Genomic DNA, 24,155 nt, shown 5'->3' on the forward strand with positions numbered 1-24,155 from the left:
CTCTTCCTCGTGGAAACTCTTTTCTCTCTCCGTTTTTGGAGCATTGCTCTTTCTTGGCTCTCCCCCTACCTTGCTGACTCTTCCTTCTTCATGCTTTTTGTTGGATCAATCAACCAGCAGTCATTTATTGAACCTACTATGTGTCAGTCATCATACTGTCCACTAGGGCTATAAGCACAAAAGTGAAATAAATAGTTCCTACCCTTAAGAAGCTTATACTATGTTGGAGGAGACATGACAACATATAAGTATATATTTTATATATGTAAATATGCATATATCTATATCTATATCTATATATATGCATGTATGCACAAAATAGATACAAGATAATATTGGTGGGAAGGACACCAGCAAAGATTCTGGGTATGTGTGAGTGCTTTATGTAGAAGACAACACCTGAGATAGTTTTTGAAAGAAACTAGGGATTCTAAGAGGCAGACATAAGGATCATATTTCATGTCCCCACCCCATAGCAAGAATGTACTTCAACATTCTGTGCAGGGCCCTCTTCTCTCTCTCTTTCCACACTCTTTGGTGAACTTGTTAGCTTTCATGGATTTAATGATGATCTTTATGCAGATGACACCCTGGTCTATATATATAGCCTGGAGCCCTCCCTCTTGACCCCCAGTCTCATGTCACCAACTGCCTCTTGGCCATCTCCCACTGGGTTTCCCTTAGGCAGCTCAAATTGAACATATCCAAAATTGGACCATGTCCTCTCCACTCCAATCCACCTTCCTTTCTGATTTCCCTATTTCTGTCAAAGGTTCCACCATCCTTCCTGTCACCCAGGTTTACAATCTCCGAGTCATCCTCAATTCCCCACTTTTCATACTCTCGCAATCAATTGTTTAGTCTCATCAGCCCCACCTCTGTGCCATCTCTTGAATCCGCCCTCCCCCTTCCCTCTACCCACACTACCACCACTCTAGTTCAGGGCCTTACTATCTCTCCTGGACTATTGTAATTGCATCCTAATTGGTCTCTTTGCCTCCCTTTCTCTCCTGTTCAACTCATCCTCCATACTGCTGTCAAATTGAGATTCCTAATTCACAGGTCTGACCGTCTCCCTCTCTTGTCCAAAAAGCTCCAGTGATTCCATGTGGCCTCTTAGAGATAAAATAGAAACTCTTATTGGTAGTACAAAACCCTTCACAATTTGGCCCCAGTCTCCCTTTCCAGGTTCAATGCACATTACTTGATGTCATGAGGATGAGGATTGAGAAAAGCCCATCGGATTTGGCAACTAAGAGATCATTGCTAACTTTGGAGACAGCAGAGAAGAAAAACACTTTGCTCACTCCATGGTCAGGCCAGGTGGCCTGGCTCTTCCCAGTACATACATTTTGTCTCCTATCTTCCTGCCTTTGCCTATGCTGTCTCCCTATGCTTGGGATGCACTCTGCCCTCAACTCCACCTCCTAGAATCTATAGCTCCCTCCAAAGCTCAGCTCAAGTGCCCACTTCTTATATGAAGTCCTGCTCTCAGTGCCTTCCTGAAATTACTATTTATTTATTATGTGTATAGTTGGCATTTATTTATATGTATGCACATTATTTTCTCCAATCAAATATAAGGTGCTTGAAGAGGACTGTTTCATTTTTGATTTGTGACCCCAGTGCATAGCAGTTATTTACTAAATGTTTGTTGGGTTGTTGACTGGACAGTCTTGTGAGCTAAGTAATCCAAGTATTATTATCACTGTTTTATAGGTGAAGAAACAGAGCCTCAATCATAATAAGACTTGCCCTGGATGTGAACCCAGGCATCCTGATTCTTAAGCCAGCCCACTTTTCATTACTCTCTGCTGCCTCTTCACTATGGGTACTTGGAGATTTATTTCTTCAGATTTAGAAAAGAATTTTTGAGATTTCTCAATCTATGAATTTGAAACCTCTTGCCTTTTTTTTTGGAGGGAGAAACGAATTAAAAATAATAATAGCTAGCATGTATATAGCAATTTAAGGTTTACAAAGCACTTTACATGTATTATCTCATTTGATCCTCACAATGACCCTGGGAGGCAGGTGCTAGTATTACCCTCATCCTACAGATGAGGAAACTGAAACAGAGGTTGTGACTTGCCTAGGGCCACACAGCTAATAAATGTCTGAAGCTAGATTTGAACTTGGGTCTTCCTAACTCCAGCTGTAGCACTTGATCCACTGAGCTACTGGGCTAGTGATTAGAGGGCAACCAGGAGCGTGAAGTCTTAGGATTCAGCTCTGTAAGAATCATCAGAAGGAAATGAATATGTTTAACTTAGAAAGAACATGATAACTATATTCAAAGAAAATCTGTATCAGGGGTGTGCTGGTAAATGTTTAATAACCAGTTCTCTGAGAAAAAACAAAAACAGACACAGGACAGTTTCATCTATATCATTAACATTTTCTCCATCACTTTCTTTGATTTTTTTTTGTAGGCAACTAATTGGGGTTAAGTAACTTGCCTAAAGCCACACAGCTAATAGATGTTTGCGGCCAGATTTGAACTCAGGACCTCTTGCCTCATGCTCTGTCTACTACACTATCTAGCTGCCCATCGCTGTCATTTTCTTAAGTCTAGATAAGCAACAAAACACTAGATTGAGCCTTGATTTGTAGCATTTGCTGATTTTTCAAGGTGTGAATGCTCCCACTGAAAATTTAACAATCTTCTCTGTTGAGCTAACTGCTGGCTCTAACACACCCCTAACTTTATCTTTATTTTGAGGAGTGTGCTCCTGGATAAGATATCTGGACTGACCAGAATAGGATATGCCCCCCCAAATTAATGTGATCTTGAGTTACATTAAGAGAGACATCATGTCCAGGGCGATAGTCCTCTGTCTTCCTTCTGGACAGATCATGTCTGAAGTATTGTATTGAGTTGTGGGTGTCACATTTTTGGAAGGATGTTGCAACCAAGATGGTAAAGAATCTGAGGCCCCTCCCAGCTGAAGGAGCTGGGGATGTTTAGCTTAGAGCAGAAAAGCTTGAAGGAGCATGAGAGCTGTGCTACAGAGAGGATTAGGATGGTCCTGTTTGACAGCAGTAAGTAGAAGGAGGAGTAATGGTCCAAGGTTGCAGAGAGGAAGATTTGGGCTTGATGTCAGGAAAAAAGCATTAATGAGCTTCATCAAAAGCTCCATGCCCAAGTGAAATGCATAGGCTGTTTCAAAAGACAGTGGATTCTCCCTCAATGGAGGGAGGTCTTCGATGAAGACTGGGGGACCACTTATCAGCTATGTTATAGAAAGGATTCTCATTCCAGTGTGGGTTAGACTGAGATGGTACCTGAAGGCCTTCCTGGTGCTGAGAGCTTGTGAACTGCTGAAAAGTGATCTAGGCAGAGGAAAGTGAGAAACTTCTGGAAAGGTTTCAGCCTCCTATACCCCACCTCCAAAGAGGAAGAGACTTGACTGGAATTGTGAGTAACCATTAGTTAGTCTTCACAGACAAGGCCACACTGAGGGTGTGGCTGGTATGGTCACACACAGGCAGTTTGGGGAGAGGGGAGGGGAGGCCAAAGGGTTTAGGAGTTAGTTTCAGCTCTCAATCAAAGAGTCATTTTAAAATGCACTCAACCTTCCCTCTATGCCCCAGTAACTGTGGATTAGGTTGGGAGAGGTTGAGCACTGATGAGAAGGCATGGCTTAGACCAAGATGGAGAAATAAATACCTCTTAAGAAACCATCCTATGCTCCCCCTTCCCCCCCAACATCTTTTTACGATCTTCATTAATATGGGCCAGCTCTGTCCCTTTTGGGTATGTCCAGAACCTTGTCCCCTGGATTCCCAGCTGTTATCCAGTCTGGAGTCAAAAGTGGCATAGGACAGAAAAACACTTATTAAGCATTATTCTAAGTGTTTAGGATTCAGACAGAAAATGGAGACAACCCCTGCTCTCAAGCCATTTACATTCTAATGGGATGAATTGATATAAAGGAAGGTTCGAGGTCATGACAGGTGGAAAGGCCAAATAGTATTAGGCAGAGAAAGTATCAGAGCTGACAGAAACGCTCTGGAGACCTTGGGGAGTAGGGCAAATGATCTCTTATCAAGAAAGTAGTGGGTTCAATGGGGTTGGGTTCTGGGATACCCCCAGCAGATGTAGGGAGGTGGGGGTCAGCATCTAGCTCACAGTGGGCCTGATGGGAACTGAACAATGAATGGAGCTGCAAGGTCTGTTTTGGAAAGGGAAAAGTCTGAGGTAGGCACCAGAAGGGGCCTTAAAGATTATCTTGTCCAACCCTTTCATTTTACAAATTAGTTAAAAACAGTGAATAGAGTGCTGGGCTTGGAGTCAGGAAGACTTGAATTCAAATCCTACTTCCTATACTTACTGACTATGTGAGCCTGGACAAGCTCACTTAACTTCAGTCTTAATTTCCTCAATCTGTGAAATGAGAAGGGGTGGGAGGAGAGTTCGATTTGATGTTCTCTAAGGTCCCTTCCAGCTCTAAATCTATGCTCCTGTGAAACTGAGGCCTAGAGGGGTGAAATGTGGCCAAGGTCACACAGGCCTGCCAGGATGGGCATTCAAAGACAAGTCAGTGCCTTGCTCTTGCCACAGCAACATGTGGCCAAATTTGGCCCTTTTCCAGTCTAACCCCAATTCAACCAATTCTCCTGTGGCATGGTTTCAAACGTAGCTTAAGAGAAAATATTAGAAAGACTGAGCTGGATGGAAAGAACATGGCATTGGTATTGGAAGACCTGCTTTTGAGTCTCTTTCAGTCTTTACCTGCCTGCCTGTGGGCAAGTCACACTGGCAATTTCTGAATCTTAGTTTCCTCAGCTGTTAGGTTGGGAATAACACTATGAACCTCAAAAAATCATTGAGGAGACTGCGCATGTGTGCGATATGGCTCTGGTACAGGTTTTGGAATCACATTGAGGCAGCAGATGTTCCTGAGCCTACCTGGATACCTGCAGCTGGGCTTGGCTCAGCCTCCCGAGTTTAGCACATTACCTGGCACACAGTAGGTGCTTATAAGTACTTGTAGAATGACTGACTGACCTGATGAAACACAAAACCCCGTGGGTTCCCAACAGTATCTGAAATCATGGCAGGATGTTCCAAAGTAATTCAAAGGAGAAACCAGGATTGTATGAGAAGACTGAAACAATTGGCACCATTTATGACCTGCATATAAGAAATATTAGCAAAATAGAAAAACATGAATCCCCAGAGGCAAGACTCTCTAAATAAACAAAAGAGGGACTAGTAGATTGGGACTACAAGTATACTGAAGTGAAGGACAATCTAGAAGAGAAACAAAAAGATGCTGAATGAACTCATCAAGAAATAGGAATGAAAACTTGAATAAATATACAGCGGAGAAAAAATCACTGAGGAAATCATTTTGTAAACCTTATAGTGCTATAGAAATGTGAGATATTACTAGGATTAGTCCTTGAACTGCCATTAACTCCATGTGATCCTAGGCAAATTATTATTCCTCTCTAGGCTTCAGCTGATTTGTACAATGGATTTAAAGGGTCACTTTTGCCCCCCATTCTCTGCTTTCAAAGGAAGTGCTGGAATGTTGGCTGAAATTCACAGTTGGCCTGATCAGCTTTCACTAATCCCTCTGCGAGTTTAGGGAGGAGACCAACCCTGTCCCCAGGAATTGAGGCTGAAAAGGTGAGGGATACATCTGGCAAACCCTCTAGCCCTGGGGCCTGGAATCTGTAGGACATCTTGGCCTCACTTTCCTCATCTGTAAAATGGTGATAATAGTTCCTGCTCTGCTTAACTTCAATAGGCAGAAGGTAGAAAGGGAATATGGGCAGCTTGGTGGCGCAGAGTGCTGGGCCTGGAATCAGGAAGACTCATTTTCCTGAGTTCAAATCCAGCCTCAGGCATTTAGTCATTTAACCCTGTTAGCCTCAGTTCCTCATCTGTAAAATGAGCTGGAGAAGGAAATGGCAAACCAGTGCAGTATCTCTGCCAAGAAAACCCCAAATGGGGTCAGGGAGAGTCGGGCACGACCCAAACGACTGAACTACACAACAAAGAAAGGTATTACTGATAGGTCAGTGTGCTGGAAGGGAAGGAGTGTGGCTCTCAGGTGGCTGCAAGTTCCGTTTGGTCCTGCCAGCTCACTGCCAGGGTGGCCTCAAGCCCCTCATTTGGCCTGAGTGTCCTCTGCAAAGTGCGTAAGTGAGTGTGGGAATCTAAGGTTCTTAAAGCGCTGACAGCCCAGGGCAGCCTGGCGATGGGTTCCGGAGGGCGGGGGCTGGGGGGGGCGGCGCCTCTGGGCTACCTCTGCTTGCTGGCTACCAATGCAGGGCCCAGAGCAGAGTGGGGGCACGGCGTGGCCTTGGGGGGGGGGGCGGTAAGAAAGCCACAGGGAATGCCCAGCCCGGCTGCCGCAACAGGAAATGCCGAGAGGACTTGAGCCGTGCTCTCCGTTATGGGGGGAAGGGGGGATGGGGGATGGGGCTGGTAGCCGACACCGAGCATCTTCAGCTTCCTGCCCTGCTTGCTTAGAAGTGGAAGGGGTGGGGGGAGAGGAAGGGAGGGGAGTTGGAGATAGGCGGGGCAGAGCCTCAGGAAACCGGACCGGATGGCGGCAGGCTGGGGAGAGCCTGGGCCCGCCGGGCGGGTGACCTCACGATTATTCAGTGAGCTGAGAGATGTTTACGGCCCAGAGGAGGAAAGAGAGACCCGGAGAGGTAAAGTGACTTGCCCAAGGTCACTCAGCAGAGACGTGCGGGGAGGGGTGGGGAGGAAGGACCCCGGGGGCGGGAGCAGGGGGCGGGGCGGGGCCCTCGCAGGACCCGGCCTCTCTCCTCCCCTCCCCCTCTCAGCGCCGCTGCAGGCCCCAGCTCTGCGGCTCCCGGGCTTCCCCAGCCCCCCGGGCCCCCGAGGACGCCTCCCCCGGCTGCGGAGCGGCCCTGGCGATGGAGCTGCGCCCAGGAGCCGATACCCAGCGGCCGGCGCGCCGCCCTGCCCCCTGCTCCCTCCTCCCTGCCGGGTACGCGCCTGTAGGATGCGGCGGGGCTAGGGTTGGGGATGGAGACGAGGGTCCCTCCTGGGTGGGGGGGTGACCTCCCTTCCGACAAGGAGAAAACTCCAGCTCTGGGGGGGGGAAGCGCTGCAGGGGGCGAAGGGGAACAGATGGGCCGGGGCGGGGGGGCGAGAGCTAGACCTCCCCCCTCTTTTCCCTGTCTCTCCGCCCCCAGCTCCCGGACCCAGGCTGCGGGTGCCGCCCTTCATCCCGCGCCCTTTCTCCATCCTGGACGATCCTGTCCACAGAGCGGGCGGGGGAGGAGCCCCTCCGTGGACCCTTCCCTCCCTCCCTCCTTGGACCTTCCTTTCCCTCACCCCGAAGTCCAGACCCGCTCCGGCCCCCCAGGAGGCGGGGGCGTGGCCGCCGCGCACCGACTTTCCCTCGGGATCCCTTTCAGGCCGATTGTCTCCGTGGAGAAGGAAGAACTGCAGCCGCTAAGAGGTTAAAGAATGAAGACGGCGGTGAGTGAAGAAGGAGAAGTAGAGGAGGACAGCGGCGTAGTGGCCGCCGCTGGTGGGGCCTCAGTGTTACCCCTTGGAAAATGGGAACGAGCAGAAGAGATGGGATCAGGATCCTAGAGCAGGAGTTCTTAACCTTCGATCTATGAACTTGGATGGGAAAAAAAATGCATTTTCATTTTCACTAATCTCTAACTGAAATTTAGCATTTTCTTTCATTATGAATTTTTTTATAATTCAGAAAGAGTCCATAAGCTTCACCATACTGCCAAAAGGGTGTCCATGGGAAGACTCTTAGTCTAGGGAATGTGTAGAATCACATAGATTTGGAGCTTAGGGACCATTTAGTCCAAACCACCTTATTTTACAAACAAGAGAACTGAGGCCTAGAGAAGGGGACGGTCACAAAAAGAGTAAGTAGCAGAGCCAGAACTCAGGGCCTATGACTCCCAAAGGGCCTCTTTCCATAGACTGCCCAGCCTTTGCCTTTAGAGGGAGGGTGTTGGTAGTGGGAAAAGTGCCTGGTTAGGAGGAGAGGCAAGGGTACGTAGCCTAATAACAACAGCATCATTGCTGTTGCCATTAATAACAGCTCACATTTCTATTGTGCTGTAGGTTACTTTGACATATGTGGTTATTTGATCCTCACAGCAACCCTGTAAGGGAAGCAGGGCCAGGATTTTAGGGATGTCTGGGTTCAGTGAGGCTCAGAGAGGGTGAAGGATTTTTCACTAACTCACACAGCCACTAAGTGCTAGACTGGTATTAGAAATCTAGTCTTCTGACTCTGGGGACAAAGCTCTTTAGCACGAAGCAGGGGGTCCCTACATGACTGGCCTAAATCTGCTGGTCAAACTCCAGGCTTGTCCTTGGACTGCTTCAGAGACAATTAAGTGGCAAAATGGATAGAGTGCTAGGCCTGGAGTGGGGAAGACATGAGTTTCAAAACAGGCCTCAGATGTTTACTAGCTCTCTGACTCTGGGCAAGTCACTTAATCTCTGTCTCCATTTCCTTAACTGTTAAATGAGTGTCATAGGAACACTGTAGCATTATTGTTTCAAGTAAGAGATTATTTGTAAAATTACTTAGCATAGTGCCTGGCATATAGTAGTCAGTCACTTAATAAATGCTTGTCTCCTTGTTTCCTTTTGTTCTCTCCCTCACTTCTTCCTTCCTTCCTTCCTTCCTTCCTTCCTTCCTTCCTTCCTTCCTTCCTTCCTTCCTTCCTTCCTTCCTTCCTTCCTTCCTTCCTTCCTTCCTTCCTTCCTTCCTTCCCACTTGGAGTTATCAGGCTTTATCCCTATTGTGGCTTTGGGGATTTTCAGTGGGAAGGGGAATATAGCTAGCACTTTGTCCCTGCTCATTAACTTCTTTTAACTCACCTTCCAGTCAGTAACTTAGAAACAGGATAATTAATCCATGTTCTCAGTGATTTTAAGACATTAGACAAAACAGAAGTAACTGATCAGGACTCTGTATTGCCCTTTTAGAAAATTAACAGCAAGAATCATCACAGGAACCTGTATACTATAGGATTTAGAGTTGGAAAGAAATTTTAGAGATCATTTAATCCAAATTAGCAGCAGCCAAAGGTAGGAGCAGCTGGTCCCAAGTGACTACATATTATAGCTTGGATATGGTAGTTGTTCATGAATGAGGTGGCTTGGGGATATGGCCTGGAGTCCCACAAACTAGAGACTGCCATGACAACCTGACATGTTGAGTCTAAATTAACCATTTGCTAAGGAATAGGCCTTTCAGAGTTAGAACTAATCTTTCTTTCAGTCTAGCTTTCCTGACTTCCCCTAAGGCTCAGATGAAAGTCAGTTGCCCAGGATCATGCAGTAAGAACTAGAATTTATTCTTTTGAATTCTTTTTTTTTAAAGAGACTAGAGATTAGTTTATGATTATAAATAGCAACTTAATGAACATTTACTAGAGGCTTTGTCTACATCTAGATCTGTCTGTATATCTATCTATCTTTCTATCTATGTATCTATTTATCTATCTATCTATCTGGCAGGCGCTGTTCTCCATAGCGATATGTATAATATAGGCCCTGCTGTCTAGGACATGATGGTTCATTTGGGGGAAGTTAGGACTGTGTATAACAGGAACTTTTCAATTCATGATTTAGTACCTGCTGATTAATCCAACCAGTCAGTGCTACAGGAACTTAGAAGATGTGTCCAGGGCAGTCTGGGAAGTTTCCTAGAAGAGGTGGGACTCACCAGTTCATAGAGGGGATGACGACTTCTCAAGGGTGAAGAGTCAGAGAGAAGGAATGAAGGATTCTGGTAGATAAAGAAGGGACGGCTTGAGTCGAAGTCCCAGGATGTGCCAGTTATGTTCAGGGGGACAGTGCAGGTAACTGTCTGGATGGTGGCAGTAGACATAGATTGGGTCAGTAGCGCCTGTAGCATAGTGCACAAAGAGCTGCCCTCAGAGTCAGGAAGACTTGGGTTGGTTGTGGGACATTGCCTCTCCAGGCAATTCCTTAAGACTGTAAGTAAGACTTTGTCACTGAGGAGTCATCAAGAGGGAAAAGTGAAAGATGACTTTAAAGGTCAAAAGGAAGTTCCTCTTTTCTCCACAGTTCCTGTGGCATTGGGCCTTAGTTATTTTTAGTACCTTCAAGGTTAAACTAAAATGTTCATCATGGTAGAGCAGGCGCACTCACAATAAGGCTTTGTTCTACTCCCAAACTTAAATAAATGCGTTATTTAAACTCTTAGATCTTCAGAGTTTGAAAGTATCCTTAGAGATCATAGAAGTAATTTTCCTGTGTTCCAAGAACGTGAGCCAAATCTGGAGTTGGAAGACTTAGATTCAAATTCTTATTATTTTTTTGACTGTGGGCAGGTCACTTCCTTCGTAAGGTCTGTTTTTTTTTTGTTTTTTGGGTTTTTTTGTGAGGCAATCAGGGTGAAGTGATTTGCCCAGAGTCACACAGCTAGTGAGTGTTATGTGTCTGAGGCTGGATTTGCACTCAGGTCCTCCTGACTCCAGGGCTGGTGCTCTATCCACTGTGCCACCTAGCTGCCCCTTAGGGTCTGTTTTTGTCTCTGGAAAACCTAGGGGGTTGGCTCTATCAGGGGTTCTTTACCTGTTTTTTTTTCTAATTAAATACCCCAATGACTATATTTCAAACAAAATTGGTTACCTTTGTAATCTTTGGTATTTTATTTTATTCATTTAATAACATTATTTTGAGATGTCCATAGGCTTCACCATAATGCACATGACCCCAAAAAAAGTTGATTTCTTGTAGATAATAATAATAATTATTATTATAATAGCTAAGATTTATACAGCACTTCCTATGTGCCAGGCACTGTGCCAAACCCTTTATAATTATCATCTCATTTGATTCTCACAATAGTTATTCCTATTTTACAGATGAGGAAACTGAGGCAAACTTCTAGAAGCTAAGTTACTTGCCCAGGGTTTACCCATAACTGAAGTCTTCCTGACCCCTAGCCTGGTCCCTTCTATCTCTGACATTCCAGGTTCTGTGATTCTCTGCTAGGCCAAAGAGCCAGGCCCACTCCTCAAAACAGGCTATCTCTATAGAGTTAAGGGATCTTGGGAAGAAATATGGTATAGGGGATATAGCATCAGATTTGAATTCAGGAGACCCAAGTTCAAATTCTGATTTTGCTTCCAGGACTACCACTCTCTGTACCTCAGTTTCCTCTTTTGTAAAACAAGGGGTTTGAATTGGAGATGATCCTTCTGGCCTCTTCTGGCTCTGAATGCTCTCTCCCTTTGTGGGAGGAGGGGGAAGGTTGGGGAAGGTTATTTTTAGGTGCTGTCTGAGAGGAGGGAGAGGTCACTGATCTTATTTCATCGCCCGCAGCTGGCTTGTCCTTACAACCAATAGTTTGGCTAAAGGGACACACACGTGGTTAGGAAGGGGCATGGTTTTTACCCCCTTTCGTCCTTAGTGGGAGTTGAGGAGGGGGTAGGGGGAGGCTTCATTTGGCTGTCTTTGAAGATAATAATAGGAACACTTCTAGGGGCAGTAGGCTTTAGAGCTGGGAGGGACCTTAAGGATCATTTAGTCTAACTCCCTCATTTTACAAAAGTGGAAACAAAGAAGATATGAGATCTGGTACCAGAGGGCCTGAGTTCAGGTCCCAGCTTATCTGTGTGGCCTTGGTCAAGTCCCTTAACCTTGCGGAGGCTCAGTTTCCTCATTCATAAAATGAGAAGACTAGACTAGAATGACCTCCAAGCTTTCTTCCAGCTCATAATCCTTTTTGTTGTTGTCGTTATGTCTGGCTCTTTGGGACCCCATCTGGGGTTTTCTTGGCAGTTTTTTGGCTGGAGTGGTTTGCCATTTCCTTCTTTCATGGATAAACAAAAACAGAGGTTAAGTGACTTGCCCAGGGTCATACAGCTAGTCTGCAGCAACTCTGAGGCTAGATTTGAACTCAGGTTTTCCTGACTCCAGGCCTGGTGCTTCATCTGCTGCACCATTAGCTGCCTTATGAGCCTAAATTGAAGTCCTCCTCCCCTGTCAATGGTAAAGTGATTTGATTTGCTTAAGGTCACACAAGAAAGCAGAGCCAGGATTCAAAACCAGGCCTCCTGACTCCAAATCCTGTGTCTTTCCACCACACCTATTTAATAAATCTGTGTATTCAAGAGATAATTATTGCCCGTTGTGACCCTGCAGATAATTTAAAAATCATTTGCTAATGGATTTCCACATTTAGTCATGGACAAGACCAGCAGGTTTCAATTATTCAAGCAGTTTCTTGATGTTGCTCTGCTTCTCTCTCCATCCTTGTGTCTTTCTTACCCATTTGCTATCACTGACCCAGATCTCGTTCTTTGGTCAAGTGTAGAGGTAAAGGTTGGCAGAGAAGTCGAGGAGGCCCAAAGGGCCAGGGAAATTGGCCCCGTAAGATAAAAGAACCGATTATCCACATTCAATTCAACAAGCATTGATTCTTTTATAAATTAATGTTTCATTGGTACCTCTTGTTTTTTAAGTTGTAGTTATTTCTGTATTTAGACTCCTCCCCCAAAACAATTGTACCCTCCTAGTAACAAAAAACACTGATATGATGTATATGCACTATTCTGCCCTCAACTTCCCCACCTTTCTTTGAAGAGAAGAGAGATATGTTATCATCCCAGTCTCCAGGACCTTTACTGATTTTTTTCCATTACTCAGTGATAGTCACTATGTGTATGTTTCATTCCTTATCAGTTCATAAAAACCTCTGATATTTCTCTGAATTCCTCATTTTCATTTTTTCACTATAATAATCCATTCCCTTCATATACTATGGATCATCCATTCCCTAAGGGGATGGATGCCTGCTTTTTTTCCAGTTCTTTGCTAGCATGGTAAGTGTTGTGATGAATGTTTTGTTTTGTTTTGGTTTTTTAGGCAATTGGGGTTAAGTGACTTGCCCAGGGTCACACAGCTAGTAATTAGTGTCAAGTGTTTGGTCTGAGGCTGGATTTGAACTCAGGTCCTCCTGACTTCAGGGCCAGTGCTCTATCCGCGCCACCTAGCGGCCCCTGTGATGAATATTTTGGTATATATTGGACCTTGTTTTCTGTTTTTGACCTCTTTTAGATAAGTTCCTGAGAGTGGGATCATTGAATCAAAGGGTAGGAATAGTTTCATCGATTTTGTAACTTAGTTCCAAATTATCTTCTCTGTTCTTGATATGTGGCACCTCGAATTTCTGATGCTGGGAATGCACTCCTTATCATGGCCTTTTAGATACTCTCTTCCTTCAAGATGAAGCTCAGGCTCCACCTTGTTTTTCTTTTTTGTTGTTGTTCAGTCATTTCAGTGGGGTCTGACTCTTTGTGATCTCATTTGGGGTTTTCTTGGCAAAGATATTGGCATAGTTTGCTATTTCCTTCTCCAGCTCATTTTACAGATGAGGAAACTGAGGCAAACTGGGTTAATTGACCTGCCCATGGTCACACAACTAGTAAGTTCCTAAAGCTGGATTTGAACTCAGGTCTTTCTGATTCCAGGCCCAGCATGCTATGCACTGTACCACCTAGCTATTGAAGCCTTCTCCTTATCCTCTCTTTGTTTAGTTAAACTTTGTATTTATTCTCTTTATGTTTATTCCATATTTTATGCATTTCTTGCCTCTCCCATTAGTATGTAAATTCTTTGAGTGAAGAATTACTTCATTCGTTGGATTTTCATCCCCAGTGGTTGGGTGCTTAATAAATACTTGATGGATTCATGATTGGACCAATTCTGGAGAACTCTGACCAATGTATTCGAGTGCTTGTCTTACTACAGTCCCTCCGGCATTAGGGGGTTTTGGGGTCATCTTTGCCAGTTTGCAGGGTATGAAGTGAAACCTCTGCATTTCAAAAAGCTTTTATTGAGCCGTTTCCGTGTGTACAAGGCCTTCTGCTACACTTTGAGGTTTCAAAGACAGAGAAAACAGCTTTTGCTGTATGCTTTTTCCTGAGGAGATATGGCATGTCCATGGATAAAGAATATATAAAGTGATTTAAGAGGGAGAGGACGTTAGGCCTTGTGTAAAAAGGTGACTTCTTTTTTTAAAATTCTAATTTATTTTTCAATTAATCAGCATTTATTTCCTTTCTCTTCCACCTCCCCCCAATTTTAAAGATTAAAAGAAAGAGAAAATCCTTCTAACAAATATGCACAGTCAAGCAAAACAAATGCCCATAGTCCCTGTCCAGAAATATACATGACTCATTCCACATCCTGACCACGTGCTGCCTCATAGAACGTGGCTTCTGAGCTGTGTTTTGGAGGAAGGACTGCACTCCACATGTGGAGGACCACTTGAGTGAGCCTGGAAGGGAGCTAGGAATCCCAAGAGGAGGAGAGGTTGCATTTCAGGTAAAGGGGACGACCTGTACAAAGAGACAGTGATCACAGTGGTGAAAAGTGGGATGGTATGTACGAGGAACAGCTGGGGACCGGTTTGGCTGCAGTGGGCAGTGCTGGAAGGGAAATCGATGTACAAAGGGCCTGAAAAGGTAGGCCAGAGCCTAGCTCAGGGGTGGGGAACCTGCGGGCCTCGAGGCTACATGGGGTACTGTAGGTCCGCAAGTTTGTCCCTTTGACTGGCCTAGCTTGTTAAGGGGTAGCAATGTGGAATAGTAGATAGACTGCTGGATTTGGAGTCAGGAAGACTTGAATGTGCACTTAAAAAGTACAAGTGCTAAGCCAGTAATCAAGGATAATTGCGTAACTATTCCTGGCCTTATCAGTTTTCACTAGAAAAGCTCCTGTGACAGGAACTTTGAAATCAACACTTTAGCTGCCTAAAGATGAGAAGGCATATGCTTTGTAATACCAGAGACAGCTAAGTCATGGCAGTGGATAGAGCGCTGGATCTGGAGTCAGGAACACCTGAGTTCCAATCTGGCCTCAGACCCTTAATAGCTGGGCTTGGGCAAGTCATTTAAACCTCTGTCTGCCTCAGTTTCCTCAGCTGTAAAATGGGGAGAATAATGGCGCAGTGGTTAGAGTACCGGGCCTGGAGTCAGGAAGACTCCTCTTCCTGAGTTCAAATTCAGCGTCAGACTTACTAGCTGTGTGACCCTGGGCAAGTCACTTCACCCATTTTCACCCATTTGCCCATTTCTTCATCTGTAAAATGAGCTGAAGAAGGAAATGGCAAACCACTCCAGTATCTTTGCCAAGAAAACCCCATTTGGTGTCACAAAGAGTCAGACATGGCTGAAAACGGAACAACAGATAGCATTTACCTCTCAGGGTTGTTATGAAGGTCAAATGAGATACTGTTTTTAAAGTGCTTAGCACAGTACCAGGCACATAGTAGGTACTTGTTTCCTTCTTTTCCTCCTTCCCTCCCTGCTTTCATCCTTCCTTTCTTCCCTCCCTCCTTCACTCTCTCCCTCCTTTTTCCCCTCCCTCCCTCCCTTCGTTCCTTTCTTTCCAGGGTAGTACTAGAATTAGAGATGGGATGTTAGAAGGAGGTAGATTTTGACTTGATAGAGGATGTTAATCCTAACAAATTAAAGCTGTCTAACAGAGGAATAGGTTTATTTTTAAGGCCTGGGGCTCCTTGGCTGCTTTGCTACCCAGGAGGGAAACCTCCTATAGAGGATGTTCCTGTGGTGGGCTGCAGTTTTAGATTAGATGATCTCTGAGGTCCTTTCCAAAGGAAACATTGCGTGACTCTAAGATTCCGTGCTGCTCACATTCAGTGATTCCATGATCTTGTAATTCTTGTGCCCTATGTGATCTCGAGCTTGGAAAGTCTTAAGAGAATATGGAATAGGGGATTGCCTCCACCCCCCAGCTCCGGCTGACTTCTACTTCCTTTTTTTCCCCTCCAGGGCCGACTGTTTTCTATCCCACTGTGCCTCTTGGTCCTCATCATCCTCTATGTCCTTGTCTGCAATCATCTGTGTACACAGCTGTGTTGGAAGGCGTGCCTAGCCTCAGGGCAACGTCGTGAGAGCCTCTGGCCCACAGTACCTGGCCCCCTGAACTTTCAGGGTTACAGCAGTGTGCCTGATGGCAAGGTGGGTTAACTTCATGGGTCTGCTTCTGTGCTTTTTTAGGACAACTTAGGGGTGGGGGATGAGATTCTTAGCCATACTGCCTCAACACCCCCATCTCTATCACCCTTCTAGGGGTTTATGTTCCAATGAAAATAAGACAGATGAACAATTTAGTTCAATCCAGAAAGCAGGACTTCCAGATACCTCCTGTTTGCCCATTTCTCTGCCAGACACTCTGAGAAGGGATATCGGAGAAAGAGAAGTGGCATAATGTTTTGGCTGTTTACCATAAAGAAATACAATTATCTCTATTATGGGATTATTATTTAAATAAAAGCTCTGTCTTCTTGGACATAGTAAAATACAGTATCTCTGTTGCTAGATATAGCTAAACACAATGCTTCTTCCCTGAGAGATGGAGGTTGGCAAATAGGACAAATCTTCTTAATGCTAAACTGAAATAATTATCCTGAGGTCAGTTACTTCTTTCATGACCTCTGGAGAGAGCAGCTGCTCAACCTGTTCTTTAAGTATTTTGTGAATGTGAGGGACTGAGAAGGAAAGAAGGCTTGGATTCTGGCTGTCCATATCACTCATGACATAATTCCAAAAGAATCCAAGAAAATAAGGTCCCTTTGGGTATTTCACAATGATGTTTCAGGGGAGAAGGCATTGGTTAAGGGAATGGAAGTAAGAGAAGACTTGAGAAAGGTGTCTTGGCCCATGAGTCCAGGCCACTGGTCACATTGAGGGCGAGAGGTCAGGGTTTACAGTCCTCTGCTCCCAGTTACAAGTCCTCCTCCTTACTACCACCTTCCTCCAAGTGTCCAGAGGGTATATTGGCCTTAGACAGATACAAGATCAGATCCTGGAAAGATTCCTCTACCCCATTGAATCTTTCTTCTGCAGCCTCTGGTCCACAGGCTTTGTCGCCGCTGTGCCCTGGTATCTAGCTCCGGTCAGATGCTTGGCTCCCGCTGGGGACCAGAGATTGATGAGACAGAGTGTGTGCTGCGTATGAACCAGGCACCCACGGCAGGCTACGAGGCAGATGTGGGCCACCGAAGTACCTTACGCATGGTGTCCCACACCAGCGTCCCCCTGTTGCTGCGCAACCAATCATACTTCTTCCAGCAAGCGAGGGACACTGTGTATGTGGTCTGGGGTCCTGGGAAGCGCATGAACCGTGACCAGGGAGGTTCCACCTACCGAACCCTGCTGAAGGTCAAGGAGATGTACCCTGGGGTGCAACTCTACACCCTCACTGACCACATGATGGCCTACTGTGATGAGGTCTTCCAGAATGAGACCGGCAAAAACCGGTGAGCACCACGGCCCCTTTCCCCAAGTTTTCCCTCTCTTTGCTACAAGAGGGTTCCAGTGGGCTTGTAAGAGCATGTCCTCATGTTGGAGGGGCTTGGGATCAGACTTAATCTGCAAAGCACCAGAGAGGGGAGCTAGGACTGTTTTACTAGGAATTTAACCAAAGACAATGTGGTTGAGTGGAAAGTCAGGAGACCTAGGTTCAGACCTTGGCTCTGACTAGTAGTATGGCCATGGTCAAATCACTCATTTTCTTAGTTTTCCTCATCTGTAAAAAGGGGCATGTAATACTGCTACTCCTAACCTCGTAGGATTGTTAAGAGGAAAGTGCTTTGTATACTTACAGTGCTGTATCAGTGTGAGTTACCACAGGGGGTCATGTTTTGACCAGAGCTTTTGGCCTACAGTGGCCTAATAATAAAAATTCATGTTTTTCTGGCACCTTAAGGTTTACAAAGCAACACCCGGTGAGAAGAAGGTATGGACAAGTGGTGTTATCCCTACTTACTAGACTGTGAGCCCGAGGCCGGGAGGGTGGCAGTAATTGGCCCAGGGTCGCAGGTTTCCTGGCTTCAGGCCCAGCGCTCTTGCCATGGCACTGTGAATCAGTGTCAAGAAGAGGCTACAGGATGCTTTGCCAGGCCTGCGGTTGAGGGGTTGCCTGGGAGGCTGGAATCAGTGGCCTCTAAAGTTGGGTCTCTGAGATCTGGAATCTGAGACTTGACTTCTCAGGGGTCTGTAAGAACCATAAAAATCAGCAGAGAACAAGGCTGAAAATAAAGAGGGTAGTAATTAACCCTGGAGAGGCAGGCTGTGAAAAAGGAGGAGGTGGGGTCAGTTCAAGTGTGTAACAGGTTGGCAGGGCTTGCAGCCTTGGGTTTGGGAAGAGGGAGGTCTTGGAGGAAGGACAGTACTGATAAGTGGCATGGTTTTTGCCTTCTTCAGGATGAAGTCAGGCTCCTTCCTGAGCACAGGGTGGTTCACCATGATCCTGGCCATGGAGCTGTGTGAGCAGATTGTAGTCTATGGCATGGTCAGCGACAGCTACTGCAGGTATCAGTGGCGGGGGAGAGGGGGGAAGTTAGGGGACAAGGCGGTGTTAGCAATGGTAGTGGGACAGCCTTACCCAGAAATTCCATTGGGATACTCCAAGTCTCCTGCCTAGGACCTGAAGTTTTGAGTAAAGGCTGATTTGGGCTGAGATTTGCCCTCAGCAGAGAAATTGTGCCTTTCCCAGGGATATAGGGGTACCCTTATTGGGGGGATAGGTAACCTAGGAAAGGGCACCTGAACTGTTATTGCCTAGAAGCCTTAGAATATGCTACTCATCTCATATACAAGCATTTATTGAGTCCATTCATTTGGGGGGGGGGCTACAGCAGAATAGAAGGCAGGGCCCCCCACTTTATCTAGATTCTTTCAAGGTTCAGGGAAAAGAACTATTTATTCATTACATTCTTCACAAGGGTAGAATCATTCATGCATAGAGTAGAACAGGTTTACATAGATATTTGAGCCCCATCAGCCATTTTACTACTTCTTGGGCCCCAACATATTTTTCCTGGGGTATGAAGAGGGCTTGTCTAGTCTCACTACCTTGGAATGTAATTCAGGACTGAGTGGGGCCCCCCCCCCCACACTTCATTGCCCCCTGTGATCATACTTTCCCTAGAGCGAAGATCCTTAATCTTATCAGTGTCATGAATCCTTTTGGCAGTCTGTGGAAGCCTGGGACCACTTCTCAGAATCATATTTTTCAATGCATAAAATAAAATATTTAGGATTACAAAGGAAACTAATCCTTTTGAAATAAAGATGTGGTTTTTTTTATCCATCCAAATTCATAGACAACCGCTAAAATCCATCCACAGACCCTCTTCTGTGGCCCCTACGTTAAGAACCCAATCCACAAACGTTGCATTATCTAGTCCAATCTCTCACTACAGTGAGTCAGTCTTCAACAGGGACTCTAATCCTATGTTTCCTTCTATCTTTGCCCTGGATGCATAGGAGAGCAGAGGCATAAGTCACCATGTGGCCTTTCTTTTTGTCTGTATTTTCATCCCTATCATTTAGCCATCCTTTAACAAAGTTTAAAGAGGAAGAAGAGAAAAAAATTTCCAGCAAAGCCGACCAACACATCAAAAAAAAAAAGCAAAAAACAACCCATGTGTGACATTGTATGGCATTTAACTGTCTCAGTGTGCCTTTGTAAGCCCCTTGAGGCAAGGGACTAGATCTTAGATTTCTGAGTATTTCTAAGAACACCAAGGCAAGGCCCCTGAACATAATTAGCAACTCAGCAAATGTCTGTTTATAATGATGATGGCGGTGACAGCCAAGGGGTGGAGGCAGGTGTCCATCTCAGCCAGGGGTTGAAATCTGCTTGATCTCATTCTGATGTTCACCTCCCTTGCAGAGAAAAGAGCCCCCCCTCTGTGCCTTACCACTACTTTGAGAAGGGCAAGTTGGATGAGTGCCACACTTACCTGGTCCATGAGAAGGCACCACGGGGTGCCCATCGATTCATCACTGAGAAGGCTATTTTCTCTCGCTGGGCCAAAAAGAAGTCTATCATCTTTACACACCCCTCCTGGCAGAGTGAGTAGGTCCTCTGAAGAACTGAATCTTCCTAGATCCAGACAGCGGACCCAGGACTGGGACATCTTGTTGCCCATTTCAGATCATGGCAGAGCCTGGTGTCCTGGGCTGCACTACTGCCCAAGGGAATATAAGGCTCTTGTACTCCATGGGGTAGATGGACAGGCATGTTTCTGATGTATGACATCCCTCTAGCCTCTGAACCAAACTGGGAGGAAGAAGGAGTGCTTCCCCCCTCACCACTTCCACAGTGATTATTTTTTTTTCCTGTTTTTAAGGAAACCTACCTTGAACTTTTGGAAGTTGGGCATTTACTTGAATTTGGAATCCACTGGGATTCCAAGGGGACTTGTGGACACTACTGGAGTCCAGAGGAGGCCAGTGGTTTGGTGTGCCAGGGCCTAGTTAGGACTCTCCCTGTTATCTCCCAGCATACCAGAGGTCCTGGGGGCAGGGAATTGAACTTCTGAGATGGGGTGGGAGCTATTGACTTGAGTGAGCTAGCATTCTGTAGCAGGAGGAGCTGGCAGGGGTGGGGCTGGGATGCCAGAGTCCCCTCTCCTCTCTGGCTTCCTCTCCCATTTCCATCCTCCTTCATCAAGAGGTACATCAGGAAACCTTAGTGTGACCTTGAATCTGGGTCAGACATAGGTCAAAATGGGCACTTTTTTGGTGTGTCCCTTCACCAGCATAGTGGGATTTGACTCCGACCAGTAGAGAACTCAAGGTTACCTTCTCTGGGAAACCTGCTCTGGTGTGCCCCCCACCCCCATCTCCTCAGCAACTATTTCATGTCCCCTCCTTGTCCTGGAAAGTAGAGAATTAGCATTAGCCCCGATAACTTTCCTTGGCAGGCAGGTCAGATAGGCAGCTGGAAGGTCCAAAAGAGCAGGGGACAGGCTGTTGGGAATGCTCGTTGACTCTCATTGGCCAAAACTCTGTAGGAGGCAAGACAGGCAGCTTTTAAAACTTCTCTCCTTCCCCTCCCCAGAGTCATAAGATCATAGGATTTAGAGCTGGAAGGAACTTAGATTTTCTAGGGCAACCCTCTCCTTTTATAGATAAAGAACTAAAAAACTTAGTATGATTTTCCTAAGGTCACATAGCTAGTCAGTGACAAAAGGCAGGATTCAAATCCAGGGCATCTGACTTTCTCATGGGACTTCAAGGAATCCATCATTCCTCTCAGACTGCCCAGGGATCAATGATGCACAGGAGATAAAGGTGCTGCTTTCTGGACATATATTCCACATGCTTCCTTAGCTGGGTGACCTTGGCAAAGTCACTTAACCTCTGCCTATCAGTTTCCTCATCTATAAAAAGGGGCTAATATAGCATCTACCTCCCAGGGTTGTTGTGAGGATCAAATGAGATAATATTTGTAAAGTGCTTAGCACGGTGCTTGGCATATACATAGTAGGCCCTATGAGAATGCTGATTATGATTATTATAATTCCCTCAATGGGCTATTTCTTGACCTTTCCTAACCAGGTCCAGGGTTTTTTGTTTTTTTTTACAACAGAGCTCTATTTCTTATTCTCTGGGAATGATCTGAACTGAAAACCAAATTCATCAGTTGAGGGCACCTCCTTCCTGGTTAATAATTCCTATAATAATAGTAACAGCCACAACAACTGATACCTACGTAGTGCTACAAAGTGCTGTGTGTGCACCATCTTCTTGTAGCCTCACAACAGCCCTGTGAGGTAGGTGCTATGGGTGTTATCATCCCCATTTTACAGATGTGGGAACAGAGGCTTAGAGAAATGAAGTCACTTGCCCAAGGATGCTCTTCAGATCTGAGATTTCAAGGAATACAGATAAAGGCCTCACACCAGCCCCACATCATCAAACTCCATAGTCATAAGTTTCAGGCATGGGGATTTGAACCAAGGTCTGCCTGTCTCCAGGTCAGGCATTCAGCTCATTCTACCAGCCAGGCTCTTTCGGTAAGCTCCTCATCCCTGGGGCCAGCAGACCTGTCTCTGGAGGTGTAGCTCACAGCATCATAGGATTGAAGTTAGCAGGGCTATTAAAGATGGTCTGGTCCAGCCTTCTCATCTTATATGTGAAGAAAGTTAGTGTCAGACAGGGAAAATGACTTTCCCAAGGTCCCATAGTGGAACAACCGTGCTCTTGTTACCACAATTCACTATGGACCCCATCCAGCTTTCCCCGACTGTTGTCCCCTGGGATAAACAGTGCAGTTGGGGCTACCTGGTCTGGCCAAATATCCCAGCATCCCGATGCTGCTCCTGTTTAGACTTGATGTTTCCCTTGCTGTGGGCCTGTAGCCACACTGTGGGCTGTGTGGGCCAATGGGTACCACGTGGTACTGGGGGTGCAGGTTCCTTGTAGGAAGAGCCCTGTTCCCTGGGATGAAAATGAGGCCTCAGAGTTCTGTGGTAAAGAACTTCAGTCCCTGACATTGGATTGTGGGATTTGGAGCTAAAAAGGACCTTAGAGATCATCTAGTTCAACCCTCCCTCATTTGACAGATGAGGAAACTGAGGCCCAAAGTGACTTGCGCAAGTCCCCATGGGCAGCGTGTAGCAGAGCCAGAATTTAAACCCAGATTTTTAGACTCCAAAGCTAGTGTTCTTTCCAGTGCATACCGCAGCTGCCTCCACCTCCTCATCCTACCCCCGTTTTGACCCAGGAAGTGGCATTCAAATTCAGAAGCTCTTTCAAACACATGTACATCCCACATCAGGACTGAGCTCCAGCCGCCTCCCATGAAGGGGAAAACTCTGGAAGCTCCCAGCAGCTGACTTGTCAGTCAGTCGGCCCAAGAGCTGAAAGGATTCCTTTAACTCACCAGTGTCCCCTTCCTTGAATTACAAAGTGTCCTTGGATCAAATACCAAAGCGATTTGTCAATAAAGTCACTTTGAATGCTGTGTGGTCTTGGCCTTGGTGGAGGAAGGGTGGGGAAGGCTGCTGCTTGCCAGCCCCTGGGGAATAAGACAGAGGGAGAGGATTCGTGGGCTGGCAAGGGAGGCAGGCCCTGGTGGCCCAGGGTTAACAAGCAGGCAACTTACCGGGTGTGAGCAGAAGGCACTAAGATGAACAGGAGATAATCCTAGCCCTGCTATCTGGGGAGAAAACAGTTAAGTAAATAATCATAGACAAAATAAATGCAAGGTAAGTTGTTTTTTTTTGGGTCGGGGGGAAAGGGGAAAGTCAGAAGGATCAGAAGGTGTTATTTGAGCAGAATTCTTACACAGATACTGTGCAGGGGTGGTGGGAAAAGACCCAGAGGTATGTGAAGGAGGGGGGTGTAGGGTTCTGTCTGTTGAGGGAAGAGTCGATGTTGGGGTGGGAGTAGCAATCTGCATCAATCCAGATGTTCTGGCATCTCTGAGCAGAGAGGCTGGCAGGAAGATCAGGAAGATGAGACTGGGGCTTGTGTGCTGTTTTCTCCCATTGTCCTAATTAGAGGAGAGGAATGAACCTGTGATTTTACTGGTATTGGGAACTGACTGATGTGGGTTGTCATCTTCTCTGCAACATAAGAGTCCTAGGGCACTTGAAAGAGCCTTGAGCACTGAGAAGTCATTTACCCAGAGTCACAAAGGGTTACATATCAGAGGTGGGATCAGAGATTTTCGTGCCTTTAAGACCAACTCTCTCCCCACGTCCTGTGGCCTCTCCTCATAGCTCTGATAGTTCTTATTTGTATAGTGCTTAAAGGCTTGCAAAATGCCTTTTGGTTGGACCTGTTCTGGGGCATGGACCATTCTGACTTACACTGGACTATCATAATGGTGGCAATGATAACATTAACATAGGAATATAGGCTTTTGGGTCAGTAAGTCACTTTACACATGTTATCTCATTAGATCCTGTGAAGATGCTAGTTATTTCACCCTTCCCCTTACAATATTTTACAGATAAGGAAACTGAGGCTGAGATAGGTGATGTGGCAGTAGGGATTTGAAACCCTGGCTTCCTGACTTCATCTTTCACTTGGGAGGCAGCTTGATGTGGTGGATAGAATGATGGCCTTGGAATCAGGAAGACTTGTGCTTGTATTGGCTACCGCAATTATCAGCTGTGCAATCTGAAAGATGTAGCAATTTCCCAGCCTCGGTTTTCTCATCCCCATGGTAACATGGGGATGATTAACAGCGCCTACTTCCCGGAGTTGTGAGGACAAAACGAGAAAATTGTAAAGCACTTCTGCGCAGCGCCTGGCACATAGTAGGCACCATATAAATATTATTTAACCTCTTTTTGCCTCAGTTATCTCATATGTAA

General features: G+C 45.9%; 1 protein-coding gene across 2 annotated transcripts; it reads left to right on the top strand.

The window, feature by feature from the left end:
- The first annotated feature begins 6,580 nt into the window (after positions 1-6,580).
- On the top strand, positions 6,581-22,795 carry ST6GALNAC4 (ST6 N-acetylgalactosaminide alpha-2,6-sialyltransferase 4). 2 transcript variants are annotated; one of them, XM_020965643.2, is made up of 6 exons: positions 6,581-6,672; positions 7,408-7,471; positions 15,805-15,993; positions 16,882-17,294; positions 18,241-18,348; positions 19,715-22,795. In XM_020965643.2, the coding sequence occupies exons 2-6, from the start codon at positions 7,460-7,462 to the stop codon at positions 19,902-19,904; spliced, it is 912 nt and encodes a 303-aa protein (XP_020821302.1). In that variant the 5' UTR covers positions 6,581-6,672; positions 7,408-7,459; the 3' UTR covers positions 19,905-22,795. The 2 variants fall into 2 exon arrangements, with proteins under 2 accessions (XP_020821302.1, XP_020821301.1); XM_020965642.2 differs by lacking the exon at positions 6,581-6,672 and adding an exon at positions 6,883-6,974.
- Positions 22,796-24,155: the final 1,360 nt, after the last annotated feature.

The sequence above is a fragment of the Phascolarctos cinereus genome, unplaced genomic scaffold (genome assembly GCF_003287225.1).
Source record: "Phascolarctos cinereus isolate Bilbo 61053 unplaced genomic scaffold, phaCin_HiC Scaffold_2;HRSCAF=192, whole genome shotgun sequence".
Lineage (NCBI taxonomy): Eukaryota > Metazoa > Chordata > Mammalia > Diprotodontia > Phascolarctidae > Phascolarctos > Phascolarctos cinereus.

Excerpts from the sequence above, each read along its gene's own strand:
- ST6GALNAC4 (XM_020965643.2), top strand. Across the intron at positions 17,295-18,240 it reads AATGAGACCGGCAAAAACCG|GATGAAGTCAGGCTCCTTCC; the intron begins GTGAGCACCACG and ends TGCCTTCTTCAG. Across the intron at positions 18,349-19,714 it reads GTCAGCGACAGCTACTGCAG|AGAAAAGAGCCCCCCCTCTG; the intron begins GTATCAGTGGCG and ends CCTCCCTTGCAG.